The sequence below is a fragment of the Gorilla gorilla genome, chromosome 3 (assembly GCF_029281585.2).
Source record: "Gorilla gorilla gorilla isolate KB3781 chromosome 3, NHGRI_mGorGor1-v2.1_pri, whole genome shotgun sequence".
In the NCBI taxonomy this organism is placed as follows: domain Eukaryota; kingdom Metazoa; phylum Chordata; class Mammalia; order Primates; family Hominidae; genus Gorilla; species Gorilla gorilla.
The window spans coordinates 169,212,361-169,237,859 of record NC_073227.2 but is presented as its reverse complement, the minus strand read 5'-3'; the positions used below and the strand labels follow the sequence as shown (position 1 = coordinate 169,237,859).

General features: G+C 38.5%; 1 protein-coding gene across 5 annotated transcripts in view; it reads left to right on the top strand.

Moving 5' to 3' along the window:
* Positions 1-25,499, top strand: part of NR3C2 (nuclear receptor subfamily 3 group C member 2) — a 358,063-nt gene that overhangs the window by 237,395 nt on the left and 95,169 nt on the right. For all 5 annotated transcript variants that reach the window (XM_055384928.2, XM_063705598.1, XM_019025951.4 and 2 more), the window contains exon 4: positions 7,283-7,399. In XM_055384928.2, coding sequence (XP_055240903.1) covers positions 7,283-7,399 — 117 coding nt within the window. The remainder of the gene's footprint in view (positions 1-7,282; positions 7,400-25,499) is intronic.

Below are 25,499 nucleotides of genomic sequence, written 5' to 3'. Positions count from 1 at the left end.
GTCCCCCATATGTAAAAGGCTATGATCCCAATGTGTGATAAGTCAGTTTTTTAAAACATAAAATTTTGGGCATTCTGTTCATAAGATGTAATTGAAGCACCTCCTTCTCTGCAAATCCTTCTTTAAAGATTCTCAAGAGTATTTGTAGGTGTCTGCTGTGGTTTGGGGGCTTCCAGAACCTGGTTCTTTTCATATCTCATATCTAACTCTCCCTGAGAACCGCAGTGTCTTGCTTGATAAAAGGGTACTACCCTGACGATCAGCCATGTGTATGGAGGGATAGAATGTTTTCCAGATATAGGTAGAAGAGTGGGACACTGATGGGGAGTTGAAGGGGGTATGTGGATCTGTAGATGTCATAGAATATGAAATTAGTGGAGCCAGAGAAAAACAGAAATGAGACTTCCTTCTAAGACTTAAAAGAAAAGTAATGGGGCAGATATGCCAGAAGTCCTGCCACCACCCATGACCAAACATCAGCCAGGGTTGGCAGGCAGAGGAGATGGTGCATGCTGACTACTGTCTATAGTTGAGGATGTCTGTAGCAATGGTGTTTGTGATTCAGGACCAACCTATATGTCTGTACTTGTGAAGAGAGATACAAGCAGGCAAAGGACCAATCTTCTGAGTTCTTTCATTTGTTAAAATAAACCATAAGCATATTGTCCTTCACATCCATAATAGGAACAATACATGCCAATAATAAAAACACCGAAACTAAAACCACCAATAAACATAATCCAATGTTATTAGGTCAGATGCCTCTGACCAAGCTTTGGTTCCTTTTTCTGAAATGGTTGTTAAGTTTTGCTAAGCATATCTTTGAGCTCTGGCCTGCCCACCTCCCCTCCCTGTACCACACTGGCTCAACTCACATTGAATATGGAGCTTATAAGAGCTTGGACTTGACAGTTTAAGCAGTGAAGGGCCCTAGAAGGCCTTTAAACAGATGATGTCATAATCAGATCTGTGATTCAGGGGGATGACTGTGCAGGCTCTACAGAAGATGGAGAAACTTCTGAGGAGGCCCAGGGCCCTAAGTGCCTGCCGTAGAGGCCGCAGTTTCCTGTGGAGTGCCCCCTACACCACTGATGGGTACAGATGGAGGGAAACACCAGGGATACCCCTTAGCTTCATTTCAGCCAAAATGTTTCTCTTTCTTTTTTTAACCTATTGATGTCTGTGTAAGAGTTTTTTTTTTTAATTTAATAACTTTTAAATTGAAGTTAGAATCATTTGATTTAGAAGTGGTGTATTAGTAGAGGCAGGTAGACTAGCTACAAGTCCATTGAAATTATACTGATAATATGCAGTAGTACATGATAATAGTAATAATGATAATCACAGAAATACAGCAATAACAGCTACCATTCATTTTATCCTTACTGCATAGCAGTGACTATTTTAAGTGCTTTGTGTGGTATATTATTTTCATGATAACTCATGAAATAGGCAGTTTTATAATTCTTGTTTAACAAGTCAGGAAACTGATATATGAAAAGGCTAAGTAACTTCTCTAAAGTCAGATAGTAACAGGGATTCAAACTCCATGATTCAGAAGTTTACCCAAGAGATCCTGCAATGAGGAAAGTACTGATGGATATAGATGGGACACAAAAGACACTTCGAAGGGAGAATCATCAGTTCTTTGCCAGCAGTTGAATGTAGAGGATTGTGGGGAGAAGCGGTGTAAATCATGGATAACTTGTAGCTTCTAGTTCATGCAACTCCTTGTAGCTTTAAAATTGGGCATATAGCAGGCGGGAAGGGGGCTGTGTGGGGGGTGGGGATGTGGCATTTGATTAGTGAACAAGGAAGGACTGAAGTGTCAGAGACATTCAGGTGGGAGCATTCAGTGGACAGGTATATGCATGGGGCTGAAACCCAGAAGAGAGGAAGGGGCACTGGAGCCCGCAGGGCATTGGCGGCCTCTGGAAGTGGCTGGGCTACCAGACTGTGTGGACACTGTCTGTTCCTCCTCTGTACCCGTCCTGCCTGTGCTTCTGCCAGACCAGTTGCTTACTGAACACTTAACTGTGTCTCAGCCTTCCATGGGCTTATTCTTTGTGTGGAACACCTGTACATCTGTCCTTTCCATGTTTCATTGTATGAACATCCCTCTAGAACATTCCTTAAGGCTTACCCCAGATGCTTTCCTTCTCCTTAAAGGCCAATTCATCCCCCAACTCCAATATGGTCCCTTCCTTAAGTCAGAACATATCAAGAACACATGATATATCTCTTTTTAACTTTTAAGTTCAGAGGTACATGTACAGGTTTGTTACATAGGGAGATTTATCTTAATCATTTTAATTTCCCCAACCTACTCCTAACCCGTAGAATATAAGGTCTTGGAAGAAATGGACTGTTTTACCTTTTTATATTCTGCCTTAAAAATCCTTGTGGAATGGAATTAACTCATTGTCTGGGAACATATGTTAAATCCTAGAACTTCTTTTTCTTGTTTTCCGAGGGCCTTGCTCCTCAACCTGCCTGTCTGTAAATATCAGTTACCTCTGCCTTCTCTCGTCTGCAGGGGTACAGTTCTCCTCAAGGCTCCTGGCAAAATGGAATTCAGTCTCCCAGGCTCACCTTTGCTTCTGCCCCTGAGTGTATGTGCCTACTTACTTTTAAGAATCTTGATACTAAGTAATAAATTAAAAAAAAGAGATAGCGAGAGAAATAATACAAGGAAGTTATAACTTTCCAGAATCTTATCCCATGCCTATAGTCTTGGGCCCTAGTCTAGAATTCTTAGCTGAGTTGCAGATAGGACAGTCCTGGCTTTTTATCCTGTGTTTACCCTGAAGATATAGTTCAACACGCTCATATCCTTGCCAGCTTTTAGAAAAAAGCTAAAGACTTAAAGATGGGTTCGGAGCTGAATGGCCTTTGTCTTGGCTCAGCTGGACTCTTTTCATCTAGAGGCCTTCCTACTCAAAGGCGACATTCTGCTCCCACAGGACGCTCTTTACTCGCTTAACTTTCATTACGAGTTGATTTTTGTTCTTTGGACTTTCTTATCCTACTTTTTTTTTTTTTTTTTTTGAGATGGAGTCTCACTCTGTCGCCTAGGCTGGAGTGCAGTGGTGCCAACTTGGCTCACTGCAAGCTCCGCCTCCCTGGTTCACGCCATTCTCCTGCCTCAGCCTCCCAAGTAGCTGGGACTACAGGCACCCGCCACCATGCCCGGCTAATTTTTTGTATTTTTAGTAGAGATGGGGTGTCACCGTGTTACCCAGGATAGTCTCGATCTCCTGACCTCGTGATCCACCCACCTCGGCCTCCCAAAGTGCTGGGATTACAGGCGTGAGCCACCGCACCCGGCCCCATTTTTTTTTTAAGTGAGCTAACAAAATGGTCATCACTACCACCTCTACCACCTTTTTAAATTTTTTTTAGTTTTTTCTTTTTTTTTTTTTTTTTAGTTCTTTCTTCAGGCCAGGCTTTGTGCTTCTTGCTTTATGTGTATATTATTCATTTGAAACCATTTAATAATATAGAAAGTAGGCATTACTCTTTGCATTTTATAGATCAAGATACCAATGCTAGAAACATTGAGCCACTTGGCTGAGGCTCTGATAGCTCCTTATTGACTCAGGTAGGATTGAGACCCAGATGGACCCTGGTTGCGAAGCTGGTCCCCTTTTCATTGTGCTTTCTCCTCCCTGCCCTTCGTTTTTCTACTTTTCTGTTCTTATGCTATTGACGCTTAGAGACCTGCATGTCACATAATCTGTATTTTCTCAGTTGGGACCAGGCCAAGTATAACAAAAAGTTGCTTCTTGATTTCAAAATAATTGAAAATTGTAAAAGACAATTTTTATTGAATGCAGTAACTTTTAAAATAATGAGATTAACTTTTAAACACTTACTGAATTATTCTACAGTTAAAAACAATACTATAGTTTAAAACATTAGAAAAAAATTATACCTTTGATTTATTTTTAAAGTCAACTTTGTTATTGTTTTTTAAGTCCATAAGGCATTTTTGCTTTTATTTTCCCTTTAATTTAGTTCATCTGGTTTTCCTATAAGTCTTTCAATTTGTTTTACATGTGCACTAACTGACCTGAGCATCTTGCTACTTCATTCAAGTTTATCCTAACCTTGGAAGCTTTCTGTCTTCTAGAATGGCTGCCTTATGCCCAAAAAGCTGCCCCAACCTCAAGCAGGAGGTATACTGAACTCGAGTACACAGATGGATGGATGACTAAAGTTCCCTGAGTCCTACTGGACAGATTTTGGTTGTGTGTTGTGTTGGTTTAATATGAATTAAGGAATGAGACACACATTATATATTTGTGTAGGTGTAATTTAAATTGTTAATGTTTACACAACTAAAAATATAAACGACAAAATTTTCTGAAAATGACATGTCTGCAACAGTCTCTTACAACTCTCCTATCCTATATGTGGAAGATGCAATATTGTTTTGGGGAGAAAATCATCCTGGGTTGTTACAGTAACAAATTTTTGAAGGGTATTTTTTTTTTAAATCCTTCTAGAACAATCCTGGCATTTGAAAGTCCCTGTTTTTGGACACCCATAGAAGAAAATCTTCCAATGTGTTCATAAGACAGTGGCCATTTTTTTCCATTCTGTATGCCTACAATCTAAAAAGTCTTAGTTACATTTACTGAAAATTCACAGAAGTGAATCTTAGACTACAGCAGACCAACCCTTATGCAAATGATTCGTGACCTTGCAACATATTGGAGGTTCCCCATAAATACTTATTGAATTAAAACAAATTTAAATTACATTTAGTTATTTCTTTGGACTTTAAAGTTTATTCAGTTCAGTGTATATTAAAGATGAAACCTGTGGTTTTATATTCAATCTCATACTATGCAAAAGGCGCATAATGTCAGTTGTCAGTAGAAATGCTGGCTAGTAGAGTGTGCTTCTCTCAACATTCTGTTGCTTCTCATTTCCAAAGAGCATCTTCAATGTCTTATTAGACCAACAGTAAATTATATTGCAAATTAGTATTTAGAAAAACCTCTCCTGGCCTTGAGGCACAGCAATATTATCAGACTTCCTAAATTATTCTTCCAACTCTACCTTTTTGGGAAGTCACTTTATCAATTCTAGTATGAGTTTCTTCTGGTGAATAGCAGCAATAATAATCTCACCTATGTCATAGGGTTGTTCTGTGGGTTAACTAAGATAGAACTCTAATGTGGCATTAAAATTTTATTTTAAAAGTGGAAACCTCTCTAAGCTGCTGTACAACGTCATGAAACGTTATATTTATCAGTTACCATTTTTACCATGGATATTGATTGCCTTTGTGTAATTATCTACACGTACCCATATTCATTAAGAGCCTTCCATTTTTAGAAAAGGCATTAGATTATTATAATGGCAGGGTTTCATTTCTTCACTTTGATAGATTTCCCTATTCTGTTACTATTGTTTTATTGTTATTATTATTACTAAGATTTACTATAATGTTAGAGAATATACTTTAGATTAAATTATTTTAATTACATTAAGTGATGCACATTATTTTTATTGAGTATTTACTGTAATTTACTTAGTAATTCTTAAATCAAGAGAACATGATGGTACTACACTGAAGGGAGTGGTTTGGAGCCTGTTCACTACTTTGCAGTAAACAGTGGGCCTCCCTCTCTTCTTTTCAATAACCCATGACTCTTCAGGCTTCACTCTCCAGTCTATGCTCACCCACCATATGATCTCACCCAGTTTTATGGCTTAAAATCACATCCATAAGCTGATTACATCTCTAGCCCAGCCCTCTTCCTAACCGCAGACCTGACACCTCCACTTGAATGCTGATCAGGCTTCTCTAACTTACCATGTCCAAGACTGAGCTGGGGTCATTCCTCATAAACCATTGGCTCCTTCTGTCTTCCCCTTTTAATTAATGACAGTTCCCTTTTTCTACCTGTTTAGCCCAAGAATCTTAAGGCCTTCTTAACTCCTCATTTCCTCTGGTCTCTCAGCAAACCCTTGCAGCTCTACTTTTGGAATACATCTAGAATCTCACCACTGCCACTGCTACCACAATGACCCAGCCCACTTTCCTCTCTCCCGTAGGTTACAATAATTGCCTCCTACCCCTGGTCTCTCTACTTCTGTCCTTAGTCCACTGCAGTCAGTTTCAACACAGCAGCCAGAGTGATGCTGTGAAATGTAAATCATATCAAGTGACTCCTCTGCTCAAAGCCCTCTAGTCTAGTGGCTTCATCTCAGAGTAAAGGCCAAAGTCTTGAATATCACCTCTAAGGACCTATGTGATGTGGCTCACATTAGCTCTTTATCTCTGTCTTTTCTTACTCTCTACTCATTCTCTTCTGCTCATTCACCCTGGTGTCCCTGCTGTTCCTAGAACATGCCAGGTAATCAGCCCTCACCTTCCTCTCTACCACATTTGCTTTTCCTTCTTTCTGGTATATGTTCTTCCCCAGATGTCCACACTGTTAGACTGAAGGATCTATAGGACTGATAGATCTATAGACCTTTATTTAAAAATCACCTTCCATGTTCCCTTCATTTTTCTCCCTAGTGCTTATTATTATCTGACATCTTACACATTTTATCTAATTACCTTGTCTATTATGTCTCCCCCAAATTGAATGAAAGTTAAGAGTAGAGGCTTTTGTCTGTCTTGTTCATCACTGTATCCCTAGTGCCTCTAGTAGTGCCTAGTACCCCGTGGGTGTTTAGTAAATATTTTTGAATAAATACTAATAAAACTAGGCTACAATTTCATATTTTGCCAATAGATGCCACTCTCTAAGCCTGTGCTGTGCCCACATCTGATTTTTTTTAGTTCCATATTGTTTTACAGAATGAAATAGTTTAACATTTCCAATTGTGTAATTTGAAAGTGAAATTACTATGAAATCCCAGTGAAGTCACATGTATAAATGGTGGGCAGGCATAGCAGCTTAAACAGCTGCAGTAGGGTTTTTGTTTAGATTGGTGCTGTTGTGATGTCTGCAGGAAATGTGCACTATTGCCTGAACCTATGCAGCTATCAAAAAATTCAAACGATGGAGAAATATGGCTCTACTTATATGAGAACATGTTTGAAAATAAGTGTAATGTTATCATATGTAATCTAAAGTCTCAGCTGCATTAAGCTGACCATCTCCTCCTCTATATTATTCACAAATCATGTACTTTTACTTTTTTGAGAAAGAGATTTCAAGGCAGGAAAGAAGTAGTTTTATATTCTGAGTATACATATTAATGTTTTGTACTAGTGTACTCTATTTTAACAGTTATTTTTTATTATTTTAATCAGGGCAACACAACTATTTATGTGCTGGAAGAAATGATTGCATCATTGATAAGATTCGACGAAAGAATTGTCCTGCTTGCAGACTTCAGAAATGTCTTCAAGCTGGAATGAATTTAGGAGGTAAGTTTTGTATTTTTAGTTTAATAAAAATTGTTAATAGGTAATGCCACAGCACTAAGAGCTGTGTACTCTCAAAATTGAAAACGAAGCCAACAGGGAGCAAAGGTTTCTGAAAATCTGATGAGTTCCGTTTTCATGCTAAAACATTTTAGGAGAGAAATATTTATTAGCTGGAGTCAAAAAGAGATGTGTTTTATGGCTATAGTTCTAGTGAATTTTTCAAGCCTGAGTTTGCTAAGTTTCAAGAACTAGGCACTTAACAAAAAACAAAACAAAAATGAATGACTTTTATATAAACCCATAGCTAATAGTTTTTATTGCCACATCTGTTTAGAAATTAGACCTATATGTGATAACATTACCCACATAGAGTACATACCTAACTTTAGAAGTATATGTAATAAAGAAACATATATATGAAAAAAGCTTTGAAATGTTACAGAGGCTCATCAAAAGAGGAGGAGAGGGTAAAAAACTAGAACAAAATGCGAAAGTATACAACATCCATGGATAGGAAGACTCAGCATCCTCAAGATATAAATTTTCCCTAAGTTAATCTGTAAATATAGTATAATTCTAAGAAAAATGCCAATTGATTATTCTAAGTTCCTAAAGAAGAGCCAGGAATATTCTAGAAAAGACAAATAATGAGAGGAACTAGCTCTACCAGATAGGAAAGCATATTATAGCTACAATAATTAAAATAGTCTGTGGTATTTGCTTGTCGATTGTCAGACAGATTAACAGAAGGTCAAGAAATAAATCCAAATAATATAGGAATTTTGCACACAATAAAACTGGCTTTTAAGATCAGTGGAGTGATGGGAGATTATTCAATAGAAAATACTATGACAATTGGATAACCATCTGGAAAAAAAGAAAGTTGAATACCAGCTCTTAACTATACACCAAAATAAATGCTGATGCTTCAAAGATTTAACTTTGAAAAATAGCCACAGAAGTACTAAAAGAAAACATGAATTTTTCTTAATACTCTCCAAGTAGAGAAGACCTTTCCAAATCCCACTATCTGTGGGTTTCTTATTGCAGATTCAACCAACCATGAATTGAAAACATTTGGTTTAAAAGATAAAAATACAAAAATACAAAATTTAAAATACAGTGTAACATATATATATAACATAGCATTCACATTGTATTAGGTATTATAAGTCATCTGGAGATGATTTAACATATACAGGAGGTTGTGCATAGGTTATGTGCAATACTGGATTCAGGGGATCATGGTGGACAGGAGGCAGGACTAGATTGCAGCTCCAGAAAAAGCAGCATGCGGAGGCTTGCATTGTGAATTTTAGCTCCAGATCCACTGCAAGAACAAACCAGCAATCCCGAGAGGACCCACAGACCCTCTGAAGGAAGCGGACTGCTCCCGTAGGACCTGGGAGACACCCCAGTTACTGTGAGTGCCCCAACTGCGGAAGTGGGAAAGGAAGACCCTCCTCTCCTGAAGACACACCCCCACTGGAGAAGCTGAAGGTCTGTTTGTGGGAGAAGTTTCTGACTTCACCTGGAGCTGAGTCAACTTAGAGAGCCCAGTGAAATACAGGGGTAGAAGCAGCAGCAGCAAGGTCCTGGGAGCTCTCTGGGTCCCCAAGCAGCCCACTCCTGCCTGACACCGCAGGAATCCATCGGGAGGGTGGCCAGAGGAGCAGGGGGTAAAACTCCACAAGGAGAAGGAATTCTCTAGCTGAACTTTGTAACAATTTTAACAGGGCGAGAAGCCTCCTTGCCAGAACTCGGGGGATGGCCCAAATCAGGCCTGCAGACTTCACAGGCAGGGGAAGAACTAAAGCCCTTTTCTGTGGCTGCTGGGAGGCAGATAGCCTAGGGCAAGTTTTCAAGCCCCTCTTGCCCTCTCCCTGGAAACAGACTTGGGCTGTTGGGGTGGCTTGGTGGGAGTGAAACCAGCCCTTCAGTTTGCCTGGGAGCAGGGTGAGGCCTGTGACTGCCGGCTTTCCCCCACTTCCTTGAAAACCTGCATGACTCAGCAGAGGCAGCCATAATCCTCCTTGGTACACAACTCCAGTGAACTGGGAATCTCGCCCCCACCCCCCACAGCAGCCACAGCAAGACCCACCCAAGGAGAGTCTGAGCTCAGACATGCCTAGCCATACCCCCACCTGATGGTCCTTCCCTATCCACCCTGGTAGCAGAAGACAAAGGGCATATACTCTTGGGAGTTCTTGGGCCCCACCCATCACAGTTCCCTCAGCACACTACTACAACTGATGCTTTCTGGAAATCGCCACTTCCTGGCAGGAGGCCATCCAGCACAAAAATAGAGTGTTAAACCACCAAAGCTAAAAACCCTCATGGAGTCCATTGCACCCTTCACCACCTCCACTGGAATAAGTGCTGGTATCCCCACCTGAGAGACCCATAGACAGTTCACATCACAGGACTCTGTGCAGACAACCCCCAGTGCCAGCCCGGAGCCAGGTAGACTTGCTGGGTGGCTAGAAGAGAGACAACAATCACTGCAGTTTGGCTCACAGGAAACCACATCCATAGGAAAAGGGGGAGAGTAGTTCATCAAGGGAACACCCTGTGGGACAAAAGAATCTGAACAGCAGCTTTCAGCCCTAGACCGTCCCTCTGACAGAGCCTGCACAAATGAGAAGAAACCAGAAAACCAACCCTGGTAATATGGCAAAACAAGGCTCTTCAACACCCCAGAAAATCACACAAATGCACCAGCAATGGATCCAAACCAAGAAGAAATCCTGATTTATCTCAAAAAGAATTCAAGAGGTTAGTTATTCAGCTAATCAGGGAGGGACCAGAGAAAGGCAAAGCCCAATCAAAGGAAATCCAGAAAATGATAAAAGAAGTGAAGGGAGAAATATTCATGGAAATAGATAGCTTAAAGAAAAAAACAATCAAAAATTCTGGAAACTTTGGACACACTTTTAGAAATGTGAAATGCTCTGGAAAGTCTAAGCAATAGAATTGAACAAGTAGAAGAAAGAAATTCAGAGCTCAAAGACATGGTCTTTAAATTAACCCAATCCAACAAAGACAAAGAAAAAAGAATAAGAAATATGAACAAAACCTCCAAGAAGTCTGGGATTAAGTTAAATAACCAAACGTAAGAATAATCGGTGTACTTGAGGAAGAAGAGAATTCTAAAAGCCTGGAAAGCATATTTGGGGGAATAATCGAGAAAAACTTCCCCGGTCTTGCAGGAGACTTCAACATCCAAATATAAGAAGCACAAAGAACACCGAGGAAATTCATCACAGAAAGATCATTGCCTAGGCACATTGTCATCAGGTTATCCAAAGTTAAGACAAAGGAAAGAATCTTAAGAGCTGTGAGACAGAAGCACCAGGTAACCTATAAAGGAAAACCTATCAGATTAACAGCAGATTTCTCAGCAGAAACCCTCAAAGCTAGAAGGGATTAGGGACCTATCTTCAGCCTCCTCAAACAAAACAGTTATCAGCCAAAAATTTTGTATCCAGTGAAACTAAGTATCACATATGAAGGAAAGATACAGCCATTTTCAGACAAACAAATGCTGAGAGAATTTGCCACCACCAAGCTATCACTAAAAGAACTGCTAAAAGGAGCTCTAAATCTTGAAACAAATTCTGGAAATACATCAAAACAGAACCTCTTTAAAGCATAAATCACACAGATCTATAAAGCAAAAAAAAAAAGTTAAAAATCAAAAACAAAACCAAAGTACACAGGCAACAAAGAGCATGATGAATGCAACGGTACTTCACATTTCAATAATAACATTGAATGTAAGTGGCCTAAATGTTCCACTTAAAAGATATAGAACCGCAGAATGTATAAGAACTCACCAACCAACTATCTGCTGCCTTCAGGAAACTCACCTAACACTCAAGGACTCATATAAACTTAAAGTAAAGGGGTATAAAAGGCATTTCATGCAAATGACACCAAAAGCAAAGAGGCGTTGCTATTCTTATATCAGACAAAACAAACTTTAAAGCAGCAGTGGTTAAAATCCTAAACATATATGCACGTAATAGTGGAGCTCCCAGATTTATAAAACAATTACTAATAGACCTAAGAAATGAGATAAACAGCAACACAATAATAGTGGGGGATGTCAGTACTCCACTGACAGCACTAGACAGGTCATCAAGACAGAAAGTCAACAAAGAAACAATGGATTTAAACTATACCTTGGAACAAATGGACTTAACAGATGTATACAGAACATTTCATCCAGCAAGTGCAGAATACACATTCTATTCAATAGCGCATGGAACTTTCTCCAAGATAGACCATATGATAGGCCATAAAACAAGCCTCAATAAATTTAAGAAAATTGAAATTATATCAAGCACTCTCTCAGACCACAGTGGAATAAAATTGGACGTCAACTCCAAAAGGAACCTTCAAAACCATACAAATACATGGAAATTAACCTGCTCCTGAATGAGCATTGGGTCAAAAACAAAATCAAGATGGCAATTTAAAAATTCTTCAAATTGAATTGACAGTAATGACACAACCTATTAAAACCTCTGAGATACAGCAAAGGCAATGCTGAGATGAAAGTTCATAGCCCTGAATGCCTACATCAAAAAGTCTGAAAGAACACAAACAATCTAAGGTCACAACTCAAAGAACTAGAGAAACAAGAACAAACCAAACCCAAACCCAGCAGAAGAAAAGCAATAACCAAGATCAGAGCAGAACTAAATGAAATTGAAACAAACAAACAATACAAAAGATAAATGAAACAAAAAGCTGGTTCTTTGAAAAGATAAATAAAATTGATAGACCATTAGCAACATTAACCAAGAAAAGAAGAGAGAAAATCCAAATAACCTCACTAAGGAACAAAATAGGAGATATTAAAACTGACACCACTGAAATACAAAAGATCATTCAAGGCTACTATAAACACCTTTACACACATAAACTAGAAAACCTAGAAGAGATGGATAAAGTCCTGGAAAAATACAATCCTCCTAGCTTAAATCTGGAAGAATTAGATACCTTGAGCAGACCAATAACAAGCAGATTAAAATGGTAACTAAAAAGACTGAAATGGTAACTAAAAAATTGTCAACAAAAAAAAGTCCAGGACCAGATGGATTCACAGCAGAATTCTATCAGACATTCAAAGAATTGGTACCAATCCTTTTGACACTATTCCACAAGACAGAGAAAGAAGGAACCCTCCCTAATTCATCACCCTAATACCAGAACCAGGAAAGAACATAACCAAAAAAAGAAAACTGCAGACTGATATCCCCGATGAACATAGATGCTAAAATTCTTAACAAAATACTAGCTAACCGAATCCAACAACATATCGAAAAGATAATCCACCATGATCAAGTGGGTTTCATACCAGGCATGCAGGGATGCTTTAACATATGCAAGTCAATAAATGTGATATGTTACATAAACAGAATTAAAAACAAAAAAATCACATGATCATCTCAATAGATGCAAAAAATGCATTAGACAAAATCCAGCATCCCTTTTTGATTAAAACTCCCGGCTGGGCATACTGGCTCATGCCTGTAATGCCAACACTTTGGGAGACTGAGGTGGGAGGATCACCTGAGATTAGGAGCTCAAGAGCAGCCTGGCCAACATGGCAAAACCCCGTCTCTACTAAAAATACAAAAATTAGCCAGGGGTGGTGGTGCGCACCTGTAGTCTCAGCTACTTGGGGAGGCTGAGGCAGGAGAATCACTTGAACCCAGGAGGCGGAGGTTGCAATGAGCCAAGATCGCGCCACTGCACTCCAGCCTGGGTAGCAAGGTGAGATTCCATCTCAAAAAAAAAAAAAAAAAAAAAAAAAAAAAAAAAAACTCAGCAAAATCGGCATACAAGGTATATACCTTAATGTAATAAAAGCCTTCTGTGAGAAACCCACAGCCAACATGATACTGAATCGGGAAAAGTTGAAAGCATTCCCTCTGAGAACTGGAACAAGACAAGGATACCTACTGTCACCACTCCTCTTCAACATAGTACTGGAAGTCCTAGCCAGAGCAATCAGACAAGAGAAAGAAATAAACAGTATCCAAATTAGTAAAGAGGAAGTCAGACTGTCACTGTTTGCTGATGATATGATTGTTGACCTTGAAAACCCTAAGGACCCCCCTAGAAACCTCCTAGAACTGATAAAAGAATTCAGCAACGTCTCCGGATACAAGAATAATGTACAGAAATCAGTAACTCTTCTATACACCAACAGCAACCAAGCAGAAAATGAAATCAAGAACTTATCCCCTTTTACAATACCTGCAAAAAAAATAAAATCAAATGTGTAGGAATATACCTAAGAAAGGAGTCTAAAGACCTCTACAAAGAAAACTACAAAACACTGCTGAGAGTGTTTTGAAAGAAATCATAGACAACACAAACAAATGGAAACACATCCCATGCTCATGGTTGGGTAGAATCAATATTGTGAAAATGACCATACTGCCAAAAGCAATCTACAAATTCAACGCAATCCCCATCAGAATACCACCATCATTCTTCGCAGAATTAGAAAAAAACAGTTCTGAAATTCATATGGAACTAAAAAAGAGCCTACATAGACAAAGCAAGACTAAGCAAAAAGAACAAACCTGGAGGCATCCCATTACCTGATTTCAAACTATACTATAAGGCCATAGTTACCAAAACAGTGTAGTACCGGTATAAAAATAGGTACATAGACCAATGGAAGATAGTAGAGAACCCAGAAATAAACCCAGATACTTAGAGCCAACTGATCTTTGACAAATAAACAAAAACATAAGGTAGGGAAAGGACATTTCAACAAATGGTGCTGGGATAATTGCCTGGCCACACGTAGGAGAATGAAACTGGATCCTCATCCCTCACCTTATACAAAAATCAACTCAAGATGGATTAAGGACTTAAACCTAATACCTGAAACTATGAAAATTCTAGAGGATAACGTTGGAAAAAACCCTTCTAGACATTGGCTTAGGCAAGGATTTCATGACCAAGAACCCAAAAGCAAATGCAATAAAAACAAATATAAATTGTTGGGACCTTATTAAACTAAAGAGCTTTTGCACAGCGAAAGGAACAGTCAGCAGAGTAAACAGACAAGAGAGTCAGCAGAGTAAACAGATGACCTCCAGAGTGGGAGAAAATCTTCTGTACATCTGACAAAGGGCTAATATACAGAATCTACAATGAACTCAAACAAATCAGTAAGAAAAAAAAATCCCATCCAAAAGTGGGCTAAGGACATGAATACACAGTTCTCGAAAGAAGATATACAAATGGCCAACAAACATGAAAAAATGCTCAACATCACTAATGATCAGGGAACTGCAAATCAAAACCAAAATGCAATACCACCTCACTCCTGCAAGAATGGCCATAATCAAAAAACTAAAACATAATAGATGTTGGCGTGGATGTGGTGAAAAGGGAACACTTCTACACTGCTGGTGGGAACGTAAAATAATACAGCCACCATGGAAAACAGTGTGGAGATTCCTTAAATAACTAAAAGTAGAACTACCATTTCATCCAGCAGTCCCACTACTGGGTATCTACCCAGAGGAAAAGAAGTCATTATTTGAAAGATATACTTGTACACGCATGTTTATAACAGCACAATTCACAATTGCAAAATTGTGGAACCAACCCAAATGCCCACCAGTCAACAAGTGGATAAAGAAACTGTGATATATACATATCACATATATCATATATATATATCACAGTTTCTTTATATATATATATATATATATATATATATACACACACACACACATCAATATGATGGAATACTATGCAGACATAAAAAGGAATGAATTAACAGCATTTGCAGTGACCTGGATGAGATTGGAGAGTATTATTCTAAGTGATGTAACTCAAGAATGGAAAACCAAACATTGTATGTTGTCACTGGTATGTGGGAACTAAGCTATGAGGACGCAAAGGCATAAGAATGATACACTGGACTCTGGGGACTTGGGGGGAAGAGTGGGAGGGGGTAAGGGATAAAAGACTACTACAAATATGGTACAATGTATACTGCTTGGATGATGGGTGCACCAAAATCTCACAAATCACCACTAAAGAACTTATTCATGTAACCAAATACCACCTGTACCCCAATAACTTATGAGGAAAAAAATAGATTATGTACAATACTGTGCCATTTTATATGAGAGACCTGAGAATTCATGGATTTTGGTATCTCAGAGCAGGGGATAAGTTTTCCTGGAACCAATCCCCTGAGGATGCTGAAAGATGACTATATGAAATAAACTCAGAAGCTATAAAAGCAAAAAATTGAGAAAATGAACATTACTTACAAATCAAATATTACTGCAAAAGCCTTAATATGAAACTGGAGGAAATACAACTTATAGACAAAGGGTTAATTTTTCTCACAGATAAAGAGCTCCTATAATTTTATAAGAAAATAAAACCCAACTCATTAAAAAAACAGGTAAAGCATATGAACAGAACAATTGCAGATAAAAGAAATACAATTGGTTCTTGAAACACATGAAAAGATTCTAAATCTAATCATTATAATAGAAATGCAAATTAAAAATGTAATGAGATGTTATTTTTTTTGACAAGGATAAAACATTTTTATGACACTGTTTGATGAGAGTATGGAAATAAAGTTAAACTCATTGATGATCTCCTGCATTTCAGGTGGGAGAATAAATTGGTACAACCCCTATGGAGAGCAATTTGGCTATTTCAATAAAATGTTAAAAGGCACATGCCTTGGACTCAACAATTCCACTTTTAGGAATTTATCCTATGTATATTCTTGCAATGCTAGAAATGATCTCTACATTAAATACTCATTGTGGTGTTGTTAAATATCAGAAATTTATTAAATATTCATCTGTTGAGGATGGATTAAATAAATTACAGAATACTCTTCAGACATTAATAAAAATAAAGGGAACTCTGTATATACTAATATGGACTGATCTCCCAAGTAGTATTTAGTGAAAAAAAATCAGGTTGTAAAATAGATATACAACTCATAGCATACAAAATATGCTATTTTAGAAAGCATATTGTATAGAACATTTCTGGAATGATGTATGAGATGCTAGTAGTGGTGGTCATCTCTACAGAGAGGACTTGGGTAGCTAGAAGGTGCGATAAGGAAAACTAATTGTCACTGTAGATCCTTCTGTGCCTTTGAATTTTGTATTGTGATGGAAGCATGTGTTGTGTACCCATATTGCCTGTTAAAAAAAAAGTAGTTCAAAAAACTGATTAAATGAGACTTCATTCTTCTTTGCTTTGATCAATGAATTAACTGGCTGGCTGATCAGGACCAGGGAGTAAACAGGACTTCCTACAGAGTAGATTAACTCCTAGAAATCAAGAGAACAGTGAGCTTGGCCTTACTGCTAATGTGAGGGCATGCTCCAAGTACCAACACCAAATCAGAGAGAGGGCCACACTGGCTAAGGGGGCATGCCCTGGAACCAGACTGTGTGGGTGGGAGCCATTGCTCTGCCACTCACTGACCTTGTAACCTCAGGCAAGTTATCCTTTCTTTGTGCTCCAGTTTCTTTTTCCTCACATTGCATTGATCAGCATACCTACCTCTCAGACTGTGATGAGATTTGATGAGTAAATGTATGGTGAGAAGAAAGCGATTACTGAGTGTGTGTTAGTTGGCAGTGGCGGAGGTGGTGAATGTGGGGTGGTTCGTTGTGGCTTCTGTAGTGCTTTCACACATTATCTCATTTTATCCTACCAACCTCTGAATCCCCAGCAAAGGCATTATGGCCCCATGTTTTGGTAATGGTGGGCCTCTGGTGCCCAGGGAAGTTAAGTGGCTTGCCCAGGCATTGAGATAATTAAACTAGATTTTGAACTTCTGAGCTCCTTTTCTGGTGTCTCTAGTGCACCACCATGTCCCCTTGTCTGATATTGGAATCATTGCAGATGTGGCCCAAAAGATTACCCTCTGTAGTATGTGAGTGAGAATCAGGAGAGATTATTAATAATTTAAAATCTAGATGACACAAGGGTACAGCCATTGGTTGTAAAGTGAACTCAATCTATTTTATAAAATCCATCAGTTGATTTTTTTTAAAAAGCACTTGCTAGGAAGGTATGTTTTAATGTATCTGTATATAATGTGTAGAGTACTTTACAAATAATAGCATATATTACATAAAACATATAAATATTGTAGTAAATACGTATATGAAATGTATAGTCTTATTCACGCTGTAATATATAGTTACTATTGGTTACTATAAAAATAAAATGCCTATCCTTATCATTCTTTTTTTTTTCTTTTGTGAGACAGAGTCTTGCTCTTGTCACCCAGGCTGGAGTGCAATGGCATGCTCACTGCAACCTCCGCCTCCTGGGTTCAAGCGATTCTCCTGCCTCAGCCTCCCGAGTAGCTGAGATTACAGGTGCCCACCACTACACCAGGCTAATTTTTTTTTTTTTTTTGTATTTTTAGTAGAGTTGGGGTTTCACCATGTTGGCCAGGCTGGTCTCAAACTCCTGACCTTGTGATCCGCCCACCTTGTCCTCCCAAAGTGCTGGGATTACAGGTGTGAGCTACCGCACCCAGCCTATCCTTATCATTCTTACCTCATAGGGTGTTCTAAGGATTAACTCAGTCAGTAACTTAAAATAGGATTTCTTAATGTCTGCACAGTTGACATTTTGGGCCTGATAGTTCTTGTTGGAGAGGACTGTCCTGTGCATAGTAGGGTGTTTATCAGTGTCCCTGGTCTCTACCTACTAGATACCTGCGGCAGTTCACTGTCCTCCAGTTGTGACAACTAAAAATATCTCCAGACTTTACCAAATGTCCCCTTGGGGCCATGGAGCATTACTGGTTTAGCAATAATAGTAAGAAATTATTAGGTATTATTTTCTGTTGAACTATACATTCCATCAGAGGAGGAATTGTTGTTTGTTTATTTGTTGCCTTATCCTCGGTGACTGCAACAGTACAGGGCACAAAGTTTGGTGTTCACTGGCTATTGATTGAATACATGAATAAACAATTGGCATTTTTGAGGGCTTGCTGTGCTCTGAGCACTCTGCTGAGCCCATTATATGCACTGTCCCACTTAAACCTCACAGCAACACTATGAGATACATACTCTTCATGTGGTCCATTTTACAAGCGAGTTAATGGAGGCATGGAGGTTAAAAATCATCATCACTGGTCATCAGAGAAATGCAAATCAAAACCACAGTGAGATTTCATCTCACACCAATTAGAATGGCCATCATTAAAAAGTCAGGAAACAACAGATGCTGGAGAGGATGTGGAGAAATAGGAATGCTTTTACACTGTTGGTGGGAGTGTAAACTAGTTCAACCATTGTGGAAGACAGTGTGGCGATTCCTCAAGGAACTAGAACTAGAAATACCATTTGACCCAGCTATCCCATTACTGGGTATATACTCAAAGGATTATAAATCATGCTACTTTAAAGGCGCATGCACACATATGTTTATTGCGTCACTATTCACAATAGCAAAGACTTGGAACCAACCCAAATGTCCATCAATGATAGACTGGATTAAGAAAATGTGACACATATACACCATGGAATACTATGCAGCCATAAAAAAGGATGAGTTCATGTCCTTTACAGGGACATGGATGAAGCTGGAAACCATCATTCTCAGCAAACTATCATAAGGACAGAAAACCAAACACGACATGTTCTCACTCATAGGTGGGAATTGAACAATGAGAACACTTGGACACAGGCAGGGTGGGGAACATCACACACTGGGGCCTGTTGTGGGGTGGGGGGCAGAGGCGGAGGTATAGCATTAGGAGAAATACCTAATGTATATGACGAGTTGATGGGTGCAGCAAACCAACATGGCACATATATACCTATGTAACAAACCTGCACGTTGTGCACATGTACCCTAGAACTTAATATATAATAATAATAGTAATAAAAGCTGGCCCAAGGCCACCAAGCCAGGGAGTAGCAGAGCCAGAACCTAGATCTCTGTTCCTGGCAGCAAAGCCTATGCCTGGCCTCACTCAGCAGGTCCCCTGTAGGCAAAGTGGCTCAGCTATCTTTTAAAGACAGCCATGGTACAAGTGTTTAGCTGGCATCTGCAGTTATCTATAAGTGAGGTTTGGCACGGTATGTGATACAAAATTCACATAATTTGTTACTGTTTTCTGCCTATACAGGATAGGTTTTATGGGTTTTGGTAAAAAATCTTGCTGAAAAAAGCTCACTCTGAATCTTGAGGTCCTTTAAAAAAGTAGGTGAGTCGAAAATGGGCAGAGTGAAAACTGGTATTTATGAAAGCAATATTTACTTTAGGTTTAAGTTATAATTTAACCACTTCTGGTTCATGAATTAAATAATTAACTTTTATTAGTTGTCCAGTTGTGTACATTGTAATTTTTTTTCTTTTATGATTTATTTCGAAGTCTTGCTTTTAGTTTCAATTTGGGAAAAAGAAACACCAGCAATCTTACACTTAAAAAAGAGAATGTGAAGTTTAACTTCTAATGTGAAGCAATTTCTAAAATTAAAAACATGAATTGAAACCCTTTTATGCATGTTTCGATCTCACCACTGTTTTCCTAGCAAAGCAAAGTGGTCCAGTTTCTTTTACCCGCCTTCTTCTTTACTATCTCTTTTGAGGCATATGGCAACATAGTGTAATACTCGGAAGACCTTTTCTTTTAGCAAATGATCATGACTCCTGGAATAAAATCCAAAATACTAGAGAATATTTTTTTCCTGTCTGATTAGTTGGTTAGCATGTAGTCCTAATCATGTCCCCAAACTGGCCTCTCCTTTACAATGTGGGAGGAAGGAAGAATAAAGAGTGCATAGATTTGTATCTCTCAGAAATTAAAGCTATAGAATGTGCCTCTTCCCATTTCTCTAGACCCACTCCCTCCCTCCTGCCACTAGTACTATTCTTTTTCCTTAAAATCCTGCTGGGCTGTAGGCAGCATGCAAAGGAAAATACAGCAGAAGATGTGAGAATGTCAACAGAGAAATTGAAAGGAAAATAACAGTTTTTTGGCCCTAAGCTAAGCCTGCCACTCTTGCTATAGCCCATATTAGTGGATCTAAAAAAGCCCCGTGGCTCTCTGTAGGTGAGAATTTTCTGCTTTGTGTAGCTTTTTTCAAAGGAATTAATTCACTTCACTTTTACCAGTGTTCTGAAGGGAGTGGTCTATACATGCCTTTTAGAGCTTTTCCTAAAATATGTAAAGCATAGCACTAAATTTAGCCAGCCCTTAGACCAAGAATGAGTCCTTTGAAGGGTTTCTAGCTTGACTGCCCCCTGGCCATAGAATATAGAGGGGATCATAGAGTTTTTCCTATTCCAGCCCTCCCATTTTACAGATGAGGAATTTGGAGTCCAAGATAGTATCATTAGATACTTGAAAAATACAGTGTAAGGATCCTAATTAGTCCTCTTACCTTCTTTCTAAACTACCCCTCTCACTTCACATTTCGATAGGACTTGAAGTCCTCTTTCACATTCCTTTAGTGAAGACACTAAAATACTAAAATCATGCTTCCTGTAACTTTGAAAAGGTAGACTTTACAAGTCACAGCATATTTCTGAAACTGGTTCCTAATTCTGGTTCCAATGTACTTCCAACAAGTATCTGTAGTTTTCCTTAATCTCAGAAATCACTGAGTTTAGCAGGATCCTGTAAAGGTGGCCATATCGCGTCCCCCTTTCCCTCTTAGAGTGGGACACGTCACAGGAAAAGCGAGAAGGATCTAAGACACAGGAAGCAGGAGCAACAGCAGACATCATGGTTGCTTTTGAGGGTTGGAGAGAAGGCAACTAGAGGAAGAGGGAAGGGAAACAACGCCGATACTGGGAATCATTCACTAAAACAGATGCTCTTGTACATTACTGATAACAATGGAACCACAGTGGGGAAAATACTTATATTAGAATACATCCACATAATGCAGTATTAACGGGCCAATAAAATTATGGCCATGAAAATTTATAACAACATAGAACAGCCTCTGAAAAAAGAAACTAATAATACAAAATTAGTATGCAAAATTATTTAGGTTACTTACTCTGTGATTATGACCACACTAAAAGGTTTGCATGAGTCAAAAGACTAGAAGGAAATGTTAGAACACCAAAGATGGTTTGCTAGTGAAGTAACATTATGACTGCATTTTTTTCTTATCTCCTTTCTAGTTTATTAATCATATGAGCATATTTTATGAAATTTAAAGAAAAAAGCTCATAATTTTGAACTAAAAAGAGAAGCATTAACACTAACAGTGTTAGTAAGCAGAAGAGGTAAAGACACACAGATGGCCAAAGGAGTTATCCCTGAACAGGAAGGAGGAAAAAAGATTTTTTAAAAAAGCCATCAGTAAGTTACCTGCTATGCAATACTTTTAAAAACTGAAATGTAGAAGTGAGCAGAAAACAAAAGACCCAGAGACCAAAGAATTAAAGAATCATGACTGCCACACCAAACCCAGAGAGAGATCTTTTTACTTGAAGAAAATTGGCTTTACCTGCCAGCAACTTGCTACAACTAGTTGGTGTGGTCACCTGCAAAACTCACAGTGTGGGTCTGGTGAGAGAAATTACAGGATCAACACCAGCAAGAGAATAGGTTTAATATCTGAAATCCAATAAGAGAAACAATTTTTATGTCTTTAAAGGGTCTCCCAAGGCAGGATATGCAGTAGTTGTAGAAGTTTAGAAAGCCCAAGTGTATTGAGTTTTATAAAAGAGATACCATTCCTCAGATTTTTTTTCTTTCCATTCTCCTTGCTTATAGACAATAAGAATTTCAGTGGGACTTTTGAACAGTAAAGTTGGGAAAGAATAAATTTTTATAAGTCAGTGAAAGTGTGGTTTTTGCATCTTCACATATAAACTAAGCCATATTAATTGTCATAGTAATATAACTGTTGAATTAAACAACTGGTGTTTTTACACTGCAGAATTTCATGGAGGAAATTCAGGATTGGCTCTAAAGCAGATAGAATTTAAAAGAATTTGCTGTATCTCTTTTAAAGACTTTTTTTTCTTTTAAATTTTAACTCGTGATTATAATTTGCGCTCAATATATACATCTAATTTTTGTTAGTTTCCTTCAAAACTCTCATTCAATTGGTGTCTTATTTTGTGAAAGATGACATCTTAGAACAGAAGCAGTGCAGGCATTGAATGCCAGTGTTCATCCCTCCCCAGAAATACATGCAGTTTTATGAACTCACTCATGCCTTGCTGAGCTTACCCAAGGAGTCTGCTTTTCTTATGTCTTTTTAAATATAAAATTCAGGGATGTTGGAAAAATTGGGTATACAGATACCCTCTGTTGCTTTCAGTTTTCCTTTACCTTTTTCACTGCAGTCTGTCCTGGTAGATTGTCATTCTAGCCTTCCTTAAAGGGCCTGAGAGCTTAGCATTTCAGACTTTTTGGGCATAGGAAATCTTGTCATTTGTCCTCGGTGGTCTCAAGAGACCTATAATCTGAACTGTCCTTTCTCTTTCCAAGTAGCATCCTCAATACACAGTTCTCTTTGGGCCAGGACCCCCAGCAACCTCCCAGTTTCACAAACTCAATGATATTTTCTGTAATACACAACTGCTAACTCTGTTAAAATCGTTTTGTGGTTTTTGTTCATGACACCTCACATTGTTACATTATTTCAGGTCACTGCAGATAATGGAGTTTTATTACAGTATTAATAATTGCACAGTCTTTGTGAACTGCTGGAATATCACTCAGGATATAAGAGGCTTTCAATTTCTAGGACTTTCTCTTTGTTTTGTTTTGTTGTGTGTGTGTTTTTTTTTTTACCTGCTTCTTTCTGCTATTTTCACTCTACCTCTCTTTGTCCTAACATGTTGCTTTTGCATCCTCGTGGTTTTCAGTACAGGTTTCTACTTAATATATTCTCTCTGCCTATCTCTCAGTGTCATTGACACCTGAGTGTCCTGCATTCAAAATTCCCAAGAGGAGGGTCCAGATTAACTGGTCAGTCACCACCCAGAACAGGGCTTCCGATTGGGCTGAGAGAATATAGACAATGTCTGCCTTTGACTCCTTGCCCTTTCCTCACCCAGGCTGGTATGGTCAGATCACAGGGCCCTTTGGTAGAAAGCGGGAGAACCTTTTGAGAAACATTTTGACCCAATTTTTCAGAAAGGAACTGTGACTGTAACAGAGTATAATAAACACATCTCTACTACAAACCCATAACAGTTACAGGCATCTGCTAATTGCAGAACATCCTTGAAATCATGGCAAAATTTTCAATATCCTAATTTTTATTTACGTATTTTATGTTATCCATACATTTAAAAGTGAAAAAAATCAGTTTTCAATAAGCAGATTATCAAAGCGAAATATTAGCTTCATGCTTCTTGGAACAGAACTACTGAAGGCTTTTTTTTCCAGACAGAGTCTCACTCTGTTGCCCAGGCTGGAGTAAGGTGGCGCATTCTCAGCTCACTGAAACCTCCACCTCCCGGGTTCAAGTGATTCTCATACCTCAGCTTACCAACTAGCTGGTATTACAGGCGTGCTCTGCCACACCCAGCTAATTTTTAGTAGAGATGAGGGTTTCACCATGTTTGCCAGACTGGTGTCTAACTCCTGGCCTCAAGGGATTCGCCCGCCTTGGCCTCTCAAAGTGCTAGGATTACAGGCGTGAGCCACTGCGCCCAGCCCTGAAGCCTTTATTTTGGAGTCGAAAACGTTTTACTTATGCCTACTTTGAAAATACACGAACCAAAACAAGACAGAAAAGCATAAATGAAGCAAATCTCAGAAGCTTTAAAAAATTACTAATTAATGTGTAAGGTGGACATTCTCTTGTAGAACATTATCTCTATAACTAAATTGTTCTCTGTCACTAAATGCCAGCACTGACCCCAGGCCCTAAGACTGAGGATAAGTTCTGGGGTGAGGGATGAGATGAGGGATATGGAGATATTAGGGAAGGGAGGGCAGACCACTTACAACCAAGCATCATAGGTTAATACACTCAGTCATCTCAGAAAGGGATGATCAGCCATCCTAGGTAAAGTATCTGCTTGCTCCCTGAGAATTGACTGGTGTAATCCGCCTCAGACTTTTCTCAAAGTTGTAAACATTGCATTCACTTACTTTCTGTGAATAGGTGTGTCCACTGAGGAATATAACTTAATGTTTTTTTATTTGCAAATCTAGTGGCTAATGATCTGATTATTGTTGGCTTTCTGAACAGACATCCTGTTTTCCCCATTTTCACACTGAATTATGTTATTGTGAAGATGGAGAAGCTGTTTATGTTACAGTAAAGTCCTCTGTTCTCAGCTCTAGAATGTACCGAAAACCATTCAGCTAACTTTCCTTCAGCTAACAGTCCTTCAGTCTTAGTAGTAAATGTATGATATTCAATATCATTAGTATCTTTTCAGATGATGATTTTTCTGGACAGATAATATACCTTAAAAGGCACTAACCCAATTCTAACATATTTTAAAACTATTGATTTGTCAAATTATAAAATGCGTACTCATTACCATGATTAATAAAGGAGAGTAAAAGTTATTTGTAATAAATTGCAATAAAGATGGAGTAAGAGTCAAGTGTTTGCTGAGCACTTCATTTGCTGCTTAAAAAATAATGATTTACAGTTTGACAGAGAGGTTCTTAAAAGCCGAGTTAGTAGAGCTAATAAAAATGGCTTCACTAGAATGTGCTGCTTCATTATTTTGAAAAGAATACTTAACTACAATATAAAGGCAGTTTCTGATTTAGGTCATGAAAATAAGAAACTCCAAAATGTAATTGTTCTTCTTCCTTCAGCGTACTAATGTGAAATATTTTAAATGGGAATGAAAATAAGCGTATATTGTTATCATATAATTATTTTTCATATTAGGATTAATTTGTATAGGGGGATCACAGTGTTTAAAAAGTGTATCTCTGATGAATCCATTCATTTATTCAACAAAAACCCGTCACATGCCTCTGACATGCCAGGCATCCCATGCAATGCTGTGATGGTGATAATAAGAAGGTAGGCGCTGGCCTTGCTCTTTCTAGGAGCTAATCTTTAAAATGAAGAAATTTATTATAGATCTGATAAGC